General features: G+C 47.9%; 1 protein-coding gene across 23 annotated transcripts in view; it reads right to left on the reverse strand.

Moving 5' to 3' along the window:
* The window catches only part of GALNT10 (polypeptide N-acetylgalactosaminyltransferase 10), a 308,233-nt gene that overhangs the window by 35,967 nt on the left and 256,893 nt on the right, over positions 1-15,373 (reverse strand). For all 23 annotated transcript variants that reach the window (XM_085001906.1, XM_085001894.1, XM_085001909.1 and 20 more), the window contains 2 exons: positions 10,510-10,695; positions 6,223-6,406 (listed from right to left, as the gene is read on the reverse strand). In XM_085001906.1, coding sequence (XP_084858032.1) covers positions 6,223-6,406; positions 10,510-10,666 — 341 coding nt within the window. In that variant the 5' untranslated portion in view covers positions 10,667-10,695. The remainder of the gene's footprint in view (positions 1-6,222; positions 6,407-10,509; positions 10,696-15,373) is intronic.

Here is a 15,373-nt window from a genome sequence, read left to right on the forward strand (position 1 = left end):
TCATGGTGCTTTTTCCCTGTGGGCCATGTAGCAGCACCATATATTATATATATATATATATCTTCAGTCCTCACATTTGGTTAAATGGTCTGCATCAGGTCTTTCTAAGCCTGTTTAGGCTGTAGAATGTCTTAGACAGATGAAAACATGTATAGCTTCCTGGCCTGACCCCAGACCTATGAAGCAATCTCCAGGGATGGAGTTTGGGATACTGTTTTCAGATAAGATCCTTTGATGATTCTTACTCTGTCAGCCCATCATGGACATTTTATCTGCTGCAAGTTCATAGAAGCCACAGTCACTGTTCTTCCTTATTTTTTTTTTTTCGGTCTTTTTGCCTTTTCTAGGGCTGCTCCCGAGGCATAGGGAGGTTCCCAGGCTAGGGGTCCAATTGGAGTTGTAGCCGCCGGCCTACACCACAGCCACAGCAATGCAGGATCCAAGCCAAGTCCATAACCTATACCACAGCTCACGGCAAAACCAGATTCTTAACCCACTTAGCAAGGCCAGGAATGGAAACTACAACCTCATGGCTCCTAGTCGGATTTGTTAACCACTGAGCCATGATGGGAACTCCTGTTCTTTTGTTTTCTTCAGAGCATCACCCAAGGCATGTGGAAGTTCCCAGGCTAGGGGTCAATCCAGAGCTACAGCTGCTGGCCTACACCACAGCCACAGCCACAAGGGATCCAAGCTATGTCTGCAACCTGTACCATAGCTCACGGCAATACCAGATCCTTAACCCACTGATCAAGGCCAGGGATCGAACCCGAGTCCTCATGGATCCTAGTCGGGTTCGTTAACCCCTGAGCCATGAAGGGAACTCCCACAGTCACCATTCTTTCAGTTAAATTGGAATAAGATTAACTCCATGCATTCATTCCCTCATTAGCTTGTTCATCGAGTGCCAACTGAGAAGCAGATGCTGGAAGAACCTGGAGGTAAGTCAGGGTCAGACCAAATCTTTAGGGAATGCCAATGTCGTGAGGCAGCCACCTCAGGACAGAAGGATCTAGAAAACAGGTGGGGCATAATGAGGCCTCTAGGAAGTGCAGCCTGCACTACAGGAAAGGAGGGAGCGTCTGCCTCTAGGTTTGGGGGTGAGGAGGAAGGCTGGGGCAAGAGTCAAGGAAGGATGCTCAGAGGTGTGGCATTCAAGGTGGGTGTGGGCAAAGTGGGAGCTGGGGGTGGGGGTAGGCACCTGGGAGGAGAAAGCATGAGCGCAGGCGCATAGATGATAAATCAAGGGGTGTGACTGCCCAAGTTCCCCAAGGTGCCTCCCACGGGGCCAGCACCTGGGAGGGGCCAGCAGCGTTTGCTGTGTGAAAATCTCTCGGAGTGGCTGTGGCCTTGTCTGGCTCTACTGGGAAACTCCAAACCCTCAAAGAAAAACCACTCCAGCAGTAGGCTCCACAGCCCCTCTGGCCTCAGGAACCGCACATACTTGTGGGAAGTGGACTGATTTGGAAAGAACTCTGTTAACCTGAGAGGCTTCCTGCAGCAGATAAGCCTGGGGTGCCTTTAGCAAGAGAGTCCCTTGATCACCCTTGACTGAGGGCTTCAGTGGCCAGGAGCTGTACTGAACTAATTGATTACTAAAATAAATTTACTCCTCACGCTGACCTCATGATTCTTTTTTGGTCTCTTTAGGGCCACACCTACAGCATATGGAGGTTCCCAGGCCAGGGGTTGAATTGGAGCTGTAGCTGCTGGCCTATGTCACAGTCACACAACTTGGGGTCCAATTCGAGCCTGTAACCTACACCACAGCTCACGGCAACAGAGATCCTTAACTCACTGAGTGAGGCCAGGGATCGAACTTGTGTCCTCATGGATCCTAGTCGGGTTCATTAACCACTGAGCCACAACAGGAACTCCTCGTGATTATCTTTACCCCGTTTTATGCACATAGAAACACCAGAGTATGTATGGGTGCCCCGTTCAAGGCTTCTCAGCTACTGAGCAGCACCACTGAGATGTGAATCTCTATTCTATGCCGAGCCACACCCCACTCGGCCACAGTATACTATCCCTCCTCCCGCCCCCCCATCAGGAAGGAACAATCTGGAAGCAGGTGATGAGTGAAAAGGACAAGGGATCAGAAACAGGGAAACCCGCACTCTAACCCATGACCTGGGATGAAGAGTTTAACCCAGAACCTGGTGCTGTCCAGTACTGAGCCACTGGCCACACGTGGCTACTGACATTAGACACATAGCCGGTCTGAATGGAAGATGCTGGCAGTGTGAGATCCACACCGGATTTCTCAGACTTAATAAGAAGAGGATAGAAAAGCTCTCATTAATACTTTCAAAGTGCTGTCTACATGTTAAAATGAGATTATTTTAGATATACTAGGCTAAACAAAATATATTACTAAAATGAATTTTATCTGCTTCTCTTTACTTTTTTTTTAGTGTGGACATAAATAATTTTTTTGGGGGGGAGAGGGGGCTGCATCTGTGGCATGCAGAATTTCCTAGGCCAGGGAATGAATCCAAGCCACAGTAGTGACAACACCGGAACCTAAACTGCGAGACCACCAGGGAACTTGAGGAAATTTAAAAGTACATATGTGTGTGGCATTACATTTCTACAGGCCAGCACTGGTTTACCCTCCCTGAGCATGTTTCCCCACAGCCTGACGTGTGGCTACACTTCCTAGCTCACAATGCTAGTATAGTTTTGAAAGTATCCAGTACTAAAGGAAAATCAGGTGTTATTAGCACCAACTTTCCTCTGTCTTATGAAGGTTGTGGGCTTTGGAGTTTTTCCAGCTGGATGGAACACGTGGAGGAGCAGAAAGCGGTTCTGACTCGCTGCTTCAGGGGAGATCAAACCTGAGACTGCATGAGATCAGCCTAAGCCGTGGATACCAGCCGTCGGGCATCCTGGATGTTCCAGGCTTTGCCTCCAGAGGGCGGCCTCTCCGCCAGCCTGGACTGTTTTCTGCTGTGATCAACTGTAATAGTAACAATTCTGAGCCTCTAGTGTGTGCCACTCGTCTTGCCAACACTCTCTCCGGCTCTCACAAAGCCCTGTTAGTAGCCTCCTTTTCACATGGAGAAGTTTGAAATTCAGAAATGCTAGGTTCTCCACAAGGGCATGTAGTCAGTAAGTGGACGAGTGCGATTCAGTCTGGCCACCAAAGCCCGTGTCTCTCACCTATCATGACACAGCGCTGTGCCTGCAGTGTGCCCACTCGCTGGGCACAAAACAACCAGGACCTCTTGGTGGCCTCTTCCTGGGGTTTTGTCTTGGGTGCAATGCAGAAGAGAGATTCATGGAAGGAATCCGAGGGTACAACACAGGGTGGAGCATCCCTTGGGAAGCATCTGGGTCAGTGGCTCTTCACCTGGTCGCACATCGGCTTCATCTGGGAGCTGATGCCTGGATCCCCACCCTGAGACACTGGTGTAACTGGACTTGGGGGCAGCCTGGGTTGTTGTTCTTTCCCTTGTTAAATTAAATTAATGAATTGTCTTTTTGCGCCTGTGGCATACGGAGGTTCCCAGGCTAGGGGCTGAATCAGAGCTATAGCCAATAGCCATACCACAGCCACACCACAGCCACAGCAATGCTACAACTGATAGCCTACACCACAGCCACAACAACACTGGATACCCAACCCATCGAGTGAGGCCACAGAACAAAGCCACATCCTCTAGTCAGATTTGTGACCTCTGAGCCACGAGAGGAACCCCCATTCTTCCTCTTCTTTTTTTTTAAAATCAACTCCTCAGGTGATGCTAACATGAGGCCAGGGTTGAGAGCCTCTGCTCTTGGGCTGGGCCAACCCCTTTAAAATCCAGATGAGACGATGGAGGCTCCAGACGAAACGAGCTGGGCCTCTGCTCTGACCTGCACCCACCTTTCCATCCTGCAATGAGGAGGATGAAGAGGCCAAGACCCATCCCCAGGTACCTTTCAAATCAAGGGCCTATGAGTCAGTTTAGGGCAAAGATACAAACCAGAAAAGGGCGTCCTGGTTACCCTGAAAATTCCATTTTCTGGTGCAGCCCACTTGACCTCAGCCTCTGTTATGTGTCACCTTGGGCCAGGGTCCTTTCCTCTCTGAACCACAGAGTCCCCATCGGTCAAGTGGAGAGAATTCCACTTACCCCCCAGGGCACATTGTGAGGATCATGGCACAAAAATCTCAGCTGGAATTGCTCTGCCAAGTCAAGCTGAAGGTCAGTTACTCCTGTTATTAGTCTTCCCCAAGAATTCGGGGCAACTGGGGGCTGCCTCAGAGGGACCTGGCTGCATGATGTGGTCCAACGGTAGTGTCTGACCATGTTTAGGATACAGGAGGTCAGGACAAGAACACAGCCTGCTGAGGAAGCAGAGGGACTCCACTCACACCCTCCACTCTCAGCTCGTGCTGCCCTATTTCCTCAAACAAGCTCACCTCTTCCTACTTCTGAGCCTTCCCTGGGGCCCACAGTGTTAGGGGCTCCCCCCAGGAACTCCGGGGGGCACCACGCTCATGAAGATGGCTGAGCTGCCATCAGCCCCCTTCCTCAGACAGGGAGAGCGAGGCAGGAGCAGCTGGGCTTCACTGGAGCTAAGCTGTGGAAAGGCAGGTGTGGTGGACAGAACGATGGCTTCCCAAGGAGGCAAAAGTCCGAATTCCTGAGACCTGTGAATACGCTGCCTTACACAGCAAAGGGCCTTTGCTAATGTGATCAAGTTAAGGATCCTGAGATGGGGAGACTATCCTGGAGTAATCACAGGGCTGCTAACAAGTGAAGGAGGAGGAGGAGGAGGAGATGTGATGACTAAACCAAGAGACAGGGAGAAAGACGGGGGAGGGAGGTGCAGGGGGATGGGGGGGAGGAGGGAGCAGACAGGAGGAGGGAGCGGGAGAGGGAGGAGGGGAAGACGGGACCACATTGTGTTGCTGGCTTTGAAAATGGAGGGAGCCGAGAGCCAAAGAACATGAGCAGCCGAAAGAGGCAAGGAAATAGATTTCCTTCCTAGAACGTCCAGAGGAAGCACAACCCAGCTGACACTGGGTGACTGCGATTTAGCCCAGTAAGACTTTTGCAGACTTCTGTACTCCAGTACTTTAAGAGAATAAATATGTGTGTGTGTGTGTGTGTGTGTGTGTGTGTGTGTGTGTGTGTGTGTGTGTGTGTGTGTGTGTGTGTGTGAGAGAGTGAGTGTGTGTTTTGGCTATGCCTGCGGCATGTGCAAGTTCCCAGGCCAGGGATCGAATCCGTGCCATAGCAGTGACCTGGGCTACAGTAGTGACATCGCCAGATCCTTAACCTGCTGCACCACAAAGGAACCCCAAATTGTGTTGTTTTAATAAGTCAGTCAAGCTTGTGGTAATTTATTACTGCCAGCAATAGCTAGGAAATGGATCAGGAACCTAATACAGCAGGAGAGGCTGGACTTTGTACTTTGGATCTTTCTGCATCTCTGGCAGGAGAGCTGGACTGGCTTATTCAATGGCTGTAGGAGAAAAGCTCCTTCTGGAGCTTGGGGTATCAGAGAGGGACCGGCTCTACTTCTGGCTTAGCCCTATGCCCCCAGGAAAGCCCCTCCCCGTCCTGGGGCCTCAGTCTCCTCATCTGCAAGGGTTGGAGTCCATTACCTGCAGGTTCCAACCAGCTCTCACATTCTAGGATGCTATGGGCCCAGTCCACACGGCCCCACACTTCGACTGTGGGACTAGCTGTTATTTCCCTAATACTTCCAAGAAGGTATGACTACAGGATGGCCAAAGTTGGCTCCAGAGGCAGACAGACCTGTGTGGCATCGAGCCTTTGCCATTCAGAGCTGGGTGACCTGGACAGGCTGCTTAACCTCCTGGAGCCTTGGTGTCTGCACTAGGAAACCATGGATAGAAATTGAGGGTAAAACAGGGTCAGTGTGTAGTGTGCTCAGCACTGTGCCTGGCACGTAGGAAATACACAATAAATGGTGGGGACGCTGACAAAGATGATGAGGATGATGAAGAGGATTACAACTGGTACAAGGCTGGCCCCGCGGCTGGCAGGCCTCGGTGCACAAGGAAGAGGAGATCAGCTGGGTGGTCCAGGAGCCAAGGCTCCGTGCCAAGCTGGGAGGGGCTGTGCTTCTGGTTGGGGACATCTGCCCCGGCCCCTCTGCAATGGACTTTTGGGGGAGGTGGCAATCCTGAGTTGTGTGTGTGTTGGGGAGGGGTCACTGGCTCAGCCACGGGGACCGGCCTGGGTCACTCCTTGTACTTACTCAAACGGGTCGCTGGGGTCAGCTTTCTGCAGTTCCGGGGGGATCGGGATCCGCTTGTAGTACATCTCCCAGTCAAAGGCGCCCCGCATGGCATCCCCGGCCTGTGTCTCGTATCGAAAGTCATCGTGGTCAATCACATCAATCATCGGGCACACGATGGTCTTGCGGTTCCGAGCGATGCGGTCTGCAGAAGCCAAGAGATGCCCATTAGGGAGGCCAGACGGGGCAGCAGCTCCGTGCTTGACACTGCTCTGCAAGTTACTCACATTTTTAACATGTTCCCTGGGTGATTCCTCTCAACACTCAAGTTTGAGAGTCCAGAAGGAAGAAAGAGCACAAGTTTCAACCGAGATGGACCAGGTCTGCCAGGAACAACCTGCCATCCATGGGGAGTGAGGATGTCCCCCAGCCCAAGCGTTTTCCTCTGTGAAATGGGGAGAAGCAGCTCTGGCTGCAGGAGTACTGGGTACAGTCATTTCCAAAGGTGCTGAGCACAGGGGCCTGGCGTGCTCAGCACTGCTATGGAAGGAGATTCATTTCCTTCTTGGCCGGGTTCTGCCAGGCTCCCTGTTCTGAGTCCTGAACTTGATTTGTGGTCCAGAAGCCAGATCCCTCAGCACTTGTCCCTTAAGGCAGACCACCTGTCCCTGAAGCTCCCCAACACTCCTGGCTGCTCTCAGAGGACAAATGGTCCTTGCAAGAGAGACCATCTCACTTTTATCAACTGTCAGAACTGCTAAGGAGCCCATGGACGACTCCATGAGCTCGTCAGGGCTGGAGGTGTGGAAGATGGGTCTGGTGGACCTCTGCCCTGCAAAGATGCTACAGGTAAGGTGATTCAAGATGCCAAACATTGGAGTTCCCATCGTGGCGCAGTGGTTAATGAATCCGACTAGGAACCATGAGGTTGCGGGTTCGGTCCCTGCCCTTGCTCAGTGGGTTAACAATCCGGCGTTGCCGTGAGCTGTGGTGTAGGTTGCAGACGCGGCTCGGATGCCGCGTTGCTGTGGCTCTGGCATAGGCCAGGGGCTGCAGCTCCGATTCGACCCCTAGCCTGGGAACCTCCATATGCCGCGGGAGCGGCCCAAGAAATACCAAAAAAAAAAAAAGATGGCAAACATGTACCTTAACCCACATGGCTCTGCATTCCTTTCAAGCCAGGGAGAGACTGACTCTATAAAATAAAATTCACTCTCCGCCCTTCAGTGTGCCTCCTGCCGGAGAGCCCTGACTATAGCCAGTTAGCACCAGTGACTGGGGGCAGATGATCTGCCACGAGGGGCAGGTAGGCTGTGCTGGGTGCCTGGCTGCCTGGGCCGGGAGTCAGGTTCAAGGCTTGGAAGGGAAGCCTGGTAGGGCCACTGTAGGCTGGCAGCTACCTAGGGCCCAGGCTTCATCAAGCTACAGCAGACTTTTCTTCCAGGAGAGAAAGCAGCACTTTGGCCTTTTTCTAAACTGTAAGACAGAATCCATAGGTGGGCCATGCGATTGTGTTTGCGATGAAGCACAAAAGAATACACAACGTGAGGGTGCGTTCTAGGTGCTGAGGGACAAGTACTGTCTTGGGAATGAAACATGCTTTAGTCACACTGCAGTAGTGTGTGCATTTGTGCACAGGACTGACACGTCCAGCGTATTTCTGACTGTGGCACACGGTCCAAAAAGTTTGAGAAGTGCTGCCTTGGTCCCCAAGTGTCAGCAGGGCCACCAATGCCGGAAGCACCCAGGGTGTGTTAAAATCCCCTAGGCCACCCCGCCCCAGGCCCACTGACTTAGGATCTCTGGTGTAGAGCCTGGACCTGCTGTGTGGAAAGGCTCCCTAGGGACTCTTGAGGAAGCTGAAGAATCTCCCCAGGGAAAGATCTAGAGAAGGGCCTCCCTTCCTACTTATTCATGGGCACAAGGGGGACTTCACCAGGGACGTGGTGCTGTGTTGGACGCTGGCCGAATGCGGGAGGCAGTACTCCACAGTGCTGTGCTGCCTTGGAGACAAAACGCCCGGGTTCCCACCCTGGTTTTGTCACCTACTACTAGTATAACCTTGGGAAAGGTTATCTGATGCCTCGGAACCTTGGCTTCCCGGCTGACAAAATGGAGGAGATGGCATCTATTGCGTGGGTCTCTGTGAAGACAGAGTGGGACAGTGAGCCGAGACGCTCAGCCCAGCCCTGAGCATGCAGCCATCCCTCGGCCGACATTCTCGGTGCCCAGGACTGCTGGAAGCAGCTCAGAAGCAGGGGCTGTAGGCTGAGAGTTGCCCTTACTCTCTCTGCCCTGCAGTTACCTTATCTGCAACATGTGGATAATGACGCCTGGCCTGTCTGCTTAAGCACGGAACTGTCACATTCAAATGAGGCTGTGGCCTAAAAAGCTAAGGGACTGGCAGAGCTGTGATGATGATGATGATGCGGTGAGAGAAATGATGAAAATGACGATCAACAGTGGCTTCCTTTGTGAGGGCTGTACCCCTCTCAGGCTCAGAAACGCCTAGTCTCCAAAGAAGGCAGAGTGAGCCATGTGTGGAGGTGTTTGTGGCTTCAGAGACATAAGCCATGATGGGCTTGGTCAGCTGCTCACATTAGTGGGCACGAGCTCTTCAATCGACACCACTGGTTCATATGACTATTGGCAAAAGGCGAAAAAAAAAAAAAAAAAAAAAAAGAGGAAGAATGTTTCTTCCATGTACGCCTGCAGATTATGAAAATTACCCTCATGTATTTCCATAGAAACAGAGTTAAGGCTATTAGACGACAAGCTCAGCTTCGTGCTCCACCACTTCATCCTCTTTATGAGTCACTCAATGACCCACCGAATGGGATGTTCCTTTAGGACTATAAATTAGGCGATTTAGAGTGAGCTTTTTTCCCTTTTTTCTTTCAGTGATGAGAGGCAGATGCAGATCTCTTGGTTTAATCAAATAAAGAGTTTACCAGAAAATCTAGGTTATGGATTTTACCAGAAAATCTATATTTTCCTAACCCAGTGGGATCCCAGGCCCTTGGGATCAGAAGGCATATAATTCTGACATTCCATGCTGATCTGTGTTAGGAGGCACATTTGCTAGGTTATCCCATTCAACTGTGTGCGTTTTGCTCTCGGTCCTCACTTCCGGTGAGGCAGCCCAATCGGTGTCCCCCAAAGTGGAGTCCCTGCACCAGCGGCACCGACATCACCTGGGTGCTATTAGGAAGGCAGCTCCTCAGGCGCCACCCTGAGAATCGCAAACTCTGGAGTGGGCCCAGCACTCTGTGTCTTAACACCTCTTCTGACACAGGCTTAAGTCTGCCCTAAACCTGAGTCCTCTCTGTTCCCTAAGCTTTCCGTCGCGGAGAGCGTACCCAGCCACCTCTGAGGCGTTCACTGTTCTCTCTGCACTGACACATCTTTCCTAGTCTGCCTCCTTCCGTGCCCCTCACCTGACTCGGGGCCTGACAGGACATTTCGTCTTTTTTTTTTTTTTTTTTTTAGGACATTTCCTCTTTGATGTCCACCTGTCGGCAGCCGCTCACTGCCTTCCTCAAAGCTGAACACCTCAGGATGCAGACTGGTTTTCATCCAGCCACGAGACCCTCACTGCCTGGCATCCAGTCCTCATGTCTCCTTTCTGTGCACAGGGCCACGTGCGTGACTCCTGGATCATGCTGCCCGCAGTCCAAAGCCCTTCCCTAACAGCAGTGAGAAACTCTCTGAAGAGAAAACGAATTCAGGGAGGCAGCGTGGAGTCCTGGAAGCGGATAGACTTTGGAGCCAGACAGGTGGTGTTTGACACTTACGGCCCAAGGGAACAAGCGAGTCACTCAATCTCTCTGAACTTCAGTTTCTTCTACTATGAAAGGGGACACTTCAGCCTGGCACGGTTTTGTGAGGATTAGAGATAAAGCTTACAACCTTCCTGGCTCTCGTAGCAGTGCAGTGAATGATAACTGTGCTAAGCTGGTATGATGATGTCGCCTACAATTTGGCTCTCAGCAGTAGGCAGCCTTGGCTTGCGTTCCAGTAACACTGAAGTAACCTGGGGGAAGCAATCATGTCACTAGACACTAGTGTGCCTTATGACACTGAACAAGTCACTTCCCCTCTCTGTGTCTCAGCTTCCTTTTCTGTGATGAAGGGACAGGACTGAATGGATTTCTAAGGTCGCTTTGATCACTCTCGAAGACCTGACCCCCTCGTGGCGCCTGGCATTGTGCTGCGTGCGTCTCGAGCAGGCCAGGGAAGCCTTGTGATGCCTTCCTGCAAAAGGCTGGGGCCAGTGGCCGCCGGCCTCACCTTGGGAGCCTCCCTTACCGAGCAAGGGGGGGAGCCAGTTGACATTGGCTTCACAGTGTGAGTCCAAGAATGTGATGACATCCCCAGTTGCTGCTGAGGCCCCCAGCATCCTGGTCCTTATCAGCCCTTCCCGTTTCTTGGTTCGGAGAATCCTCACGTTGGGGAACAGGGCCATGTAGTCTTCGAGTGGCTTCTTCAGGTGCTCTGTGAGGGAGAGAGAAGGGGACAGATGGACAGAGGGGTAAGAACAGCTGCCGGGCCATCATTCTTGCACCGCTGCCCCCCCTCCTTACACGCACACTTCACAGTGGAGACAGGGCTTTCTGGTACCCTGCCTCACTGGACCTTTCAGATATGGCCAAGAAGGGCAGGTGTCACCACCTGCATACTGCACATGAGGAAACTAAAATTTAAAGAGGTCCAGTGTTAGTACACAGAGAGAGGGCTTCTATAGGAAGGAGGTGGCAGCTGTGGTTTATGCCTGGTTGAGACCCATTCCCTAATTTTCTAGCAAAAATATTTTGATTTTTCTTTGGAAAATTCCCCCTCCCCTTCTCAGTCCATCAGACTTGGTGGGCCTGACCCCATCTCTTGGTTCCAAGAGGCAGGGGCATGTGGCTTGGGCTTGACCAGTCAGGTCACTCCATTCCTTGGCTATGGTGATTGGCTCAGGGATGGCCACATGACCCGAGTTGGTCCAAACAATGAATCCGGAGAACTTTTTCTCAAAACTATTGAAAAATGAGGCCCTTTCTTCTTTAGAGGTGATAGGCTGGCTGGCCATAAGTCTGGAGCTACTCGTGAGATGATGATAGCAAAATGAGATGATGAAAGGTAGAGGAGGATCTGCTGAGACTGAAGTGGAGGTGTAAAAAGAGAAGGAAGAGGTGTTACTCTGAAAAGATTTTGATTCCCCAGACCCTGCTGTGCCCGCAGCAGACAGACTCCAAGATGTTCTTATTCCAACCAATTCCTCCTTTAATTTATTCTATTGCAGGCTGGCCTCTGTTCCATGCCTGGAAAAGCTGTGGTAAGTAAATCTCAAAGACAGTCTCTTTCTACTAAAAGTGCCAGCCTTAACATTGGTGTCTCTTGATTTTAAACAGGGTTAGGGCCCTTTATGAAAGATCTAGTATGGCTACCAAAAACTCCTACAGTTTATATCATACTTAATGGTAAAAAATTGAATGCTTTTCTCCTATGATCAGGAGAAAGCCTATACATTTTTTTCACCATGTCACTATTGTTCTAAAATTCCTAGCCAGTGCATCTGGTAAGACAAAAATAAATACATAAATAAATAAATAAAAGGCATAAAGATTGAAAAGAGAAAGGTAGCAGTGTTTTTTAATTGTAGATGACATGATTTTTTTTTTTACACAGAATATCTTAAGAAATCTACAAAGAAACTAGAACTAACAGGTAAACTTAGCAAGATTTCAGGATACAGGTCAGCATTTAAAAATCAACTGAAGGAGTTCCCGTCGTGGCGCAGTGGTTAACGAATCCAACTAGGAACCATGAGGTTGCGGGTTCAGTCCCTGCCCTTGCTCAGTGGGTTAACGATCCGGCGTTGCCGTGAGCTGTGGTGTAGGTCACAGACGCGGCTCGGATCCCGCATTGCTGTGGCTCTGGCGTAGGCTGGCGGCTACAGCTCAGATTCAACCCCTAGCCTGGGAACCTCCATATGCCACGGGAGCGGCCCAAGAAATGGCAAAAAAAAAAAAAAAAAAAAAAAAAAAAAAATCAACTGTAATGCTACACACTAGCAAATAAGAAAGCAATTGGAAAATGCAATTAAAAATGGTAAAAATACCATCTACAATTTAATAACGGAAGTATAAAATGTATAAAAGTATAAAATGTAAAACACCCTTGAAAGAAATACACAAAATAAATGGAAAAATAGTCTATGTTCGTGAATTGGATGATTTAATGGTGTTAAGATGGCAATACCTCCTATGTTGATCTACATATTTGATGTGATTAAAATCAAAACCGGCTTCTTTGCAGAAATTGACAATTGACAAGCAGATCCTAAAATTTATGGAAATGCAAGGGATCAAGGGATCCAGAATAGCTAAAAAAAACTTTTGATTACTTATATATGAAAGCTCATAGCAACACTATTCACAATAGCTAAATGGTGAAAATAACCCAAATTTCCATCACCTCATAACAGATAAATGAATATGGACTATACCCCTACAATGGAATATTAGTTGGCCAAAAAAGAAATGAAATACTGACACATGCCACAATGTGGATGAACCTAGAAAGCATGATATTAAGCAGAAGATAGAAGACACAAAAGGTTGCATGCGCTATCATTCCATTTGTGTGAAATTCTAGAATAGATGAATCCACAGGGACAGAAAGCATATCAGCGATTATTATGAACTGGGGGGAGAAGAATGGGGAGTGACTACTTAATAATTATGAGGCTAACTTTTGGGGTGGTAAAAATATTTTGAAACTAGATAATGGTGATTTTTGCATAATATTATGAATGTATGAAATACCAATGAATCCTATACTTTAAGAGAGTATTATATATTTTAACATGATTAACTTTATGTTATGTGAATTTTACCTCAATTTTTTACAAAGGCTAAAGGATATGAATAGGCACTTCTCCAAAGAAGATATACACTTGGCCAACAAACACATGAAAAGATGCTCAACATCATTCGTCACCAGGGATATAAAATCAAAACCACAGTGAGATACTATTTCACATCCACGAGGATGGCTATACTGAAAAAGTCAGGTAATAACAAGTGCTGACAAGGATATGGAAAATCAAGAATTCTCATATACTGTTGGTGAGAATGTAAAATGGTGCAGCCACTTTGGAAAATAGTCTGGCAGTTTCTCAAACAGCGGAATGCAGTTACCATATAACCCTGCAATTCTACTCCTAGGTTTATATTCAAGAGAAATGAAAATATATGTCCACACAAAAACTTGCATACTATGGTTCCTAGCAGCAGTGTTCACAGTATCCCCAAATTGAAAATCACATCATCCATATGTCCATCAACTGACAAATGGATAAAAATGTAATATACCCATAAAGTGGAAATACTCTTCAGTAATAAAAAAGAATGACAGACTGCAATAATATGGATGAGCCTTTAAAATAGTATGCTGGGTTAAAGAAATCAGACACATAAGACTAGACATTATATGATTATATTTACATGAAATTTTCAGAAAGGCAAAACTAGAGGCAGAAAGGAAATCAGTGGTTTCCTCGAGCTGGGATGGGCATGGGGATTGACTGCAAACATGCAGAAGGGAACTTTTCAGAGTGACGGAAATGTTCTAAAACTGGATTATGGTGACAGTTTTATAACTATATAATTCAGTCAAAAACGCAGACTTAAAATGGGTGATTTTTATGATATATCAATTACACCTCAGTAAGTTGCTAAATTCTTTAAAAAAAAAAAGAAAAAGAAAAAATCAATTGTGTTTCAACATCCTGGCAAAGAACAATTGGAAAGTGCAATAAAAAACATTTACAATAGCCTCATTGAGGTAAAGACCCAAATAAATGGAGAGAGAAATCATATGTACAGATTGGAAGACTCAATATTATTAAGAGTCAATCTTCCTCAAATTGAACTACTGATTTAATATAATTCTAATAAAATCATAGCTAACCTTTTAAAACCAACAACTTGACTCTAAGATTTATATGGAAATGAAAGGACTTAGAATAGTCAAAACAACCTTGAAAAAGAAGAACAAAGTTGGAGGACTTACACTGATTTCAAAACTTATTATAAAGCTAAAATAATCAAAACAGTGTGGTATTGGCAAAGAACAAACATAAGGGAGTAAAGAACAGAAAATAGCAGTCAGAAGTGGACCCACATAGATACTGCCGACTGATTTTTGACAAAGGTACCAAGGCAATTCAAGGAGGAACCAAAAGAATTTTCAACACGTGTGCTAGGATAACTGGATAAACATATGAAAAAATATGAACTCAATCCCTACCTCATATCATACAGCCCAAATAAATTCAGATAGATCACAGATAGACTTAAACATAAAGGCTAGAGCTATAAAGCTTCTTGAAAGCATAGGACAGCTTTGTGAACTTGGGGGAGAAACAGAGTTCTAACCCCTGAAAGTGCTAATCCACATTTAAAAATGAGACATTAGGCTTGATTAAAATGAAGAATGCTCATTATAAATAAAGAGCAAATAAAGACTGCTCTTTAAGAACTTGCTCATGAAAAGACACCAGTAAGAAAACGACAAAGCATGCAGTATTCTGGGAGAAAATATTCACAATACACATATCTGACAAAGAATGTGTACCTAGAACTTACAAAGAATTCTGATGAAGTCAATAATTAAAAGAGAACCAATTAAAAATGGGCACAGGAGCTCCCGTCGTGGCGCAGTGGTTAACGAATCCGACTAGGAACCATGAGGTTGCGGGTTCGGTCCCTGCCCTTGCTCAGTGGGTTAACGATCCGGCGTTGCTGTGAGCTGTGGTGTAGGTTGCAGACGCGGCTCGGATCCTGCGTTGCTGTGGCTCTGGCATAGGCTGGTGGCTACAGCTCCGATTGGACCCCTAGCCTGGGAACCTCCATATGCCGCGGGAGCGGCCCAAGAAATAGCAAAAAGACAAAAAAAAAAAAAAAAGGGGCACAAAACTTGAAAACACATTTCACAAGAGGATTGATACAGAAATGGCCAATAAGCACATGAAAAGGTGTTGTGCAAATTCAAAGCAAGAGATACCAGTCACTACATATCCCTCAGAAAGGCAAAAATTAAAAACAGGGACAGGGAGCTCCGGTCCTGGCTCAGCGGTTAATGAACCTGGCTAGCATCTATGAGGACGCGAGTTCGATCACTA

Source organism: Sus scrofa, chromosome 16 (genome assembly GCF_054392235.1).
Source record: "Sus scrofa isolate SSC_HxYL_T2T_F1_AM1 chromosome 16, Sscrofa_HxYL_maternal_Yorkshire_Landrace_v2.0, whole genome shotgun sequence".
In the NCBI taxonomy this organism is placed as follows: domain Eukaryota; kingdom Metazoa; phylum Chordata; class Mammalia; order Artiodactyla; family Suidae; genus Sus; species Sus scrofa.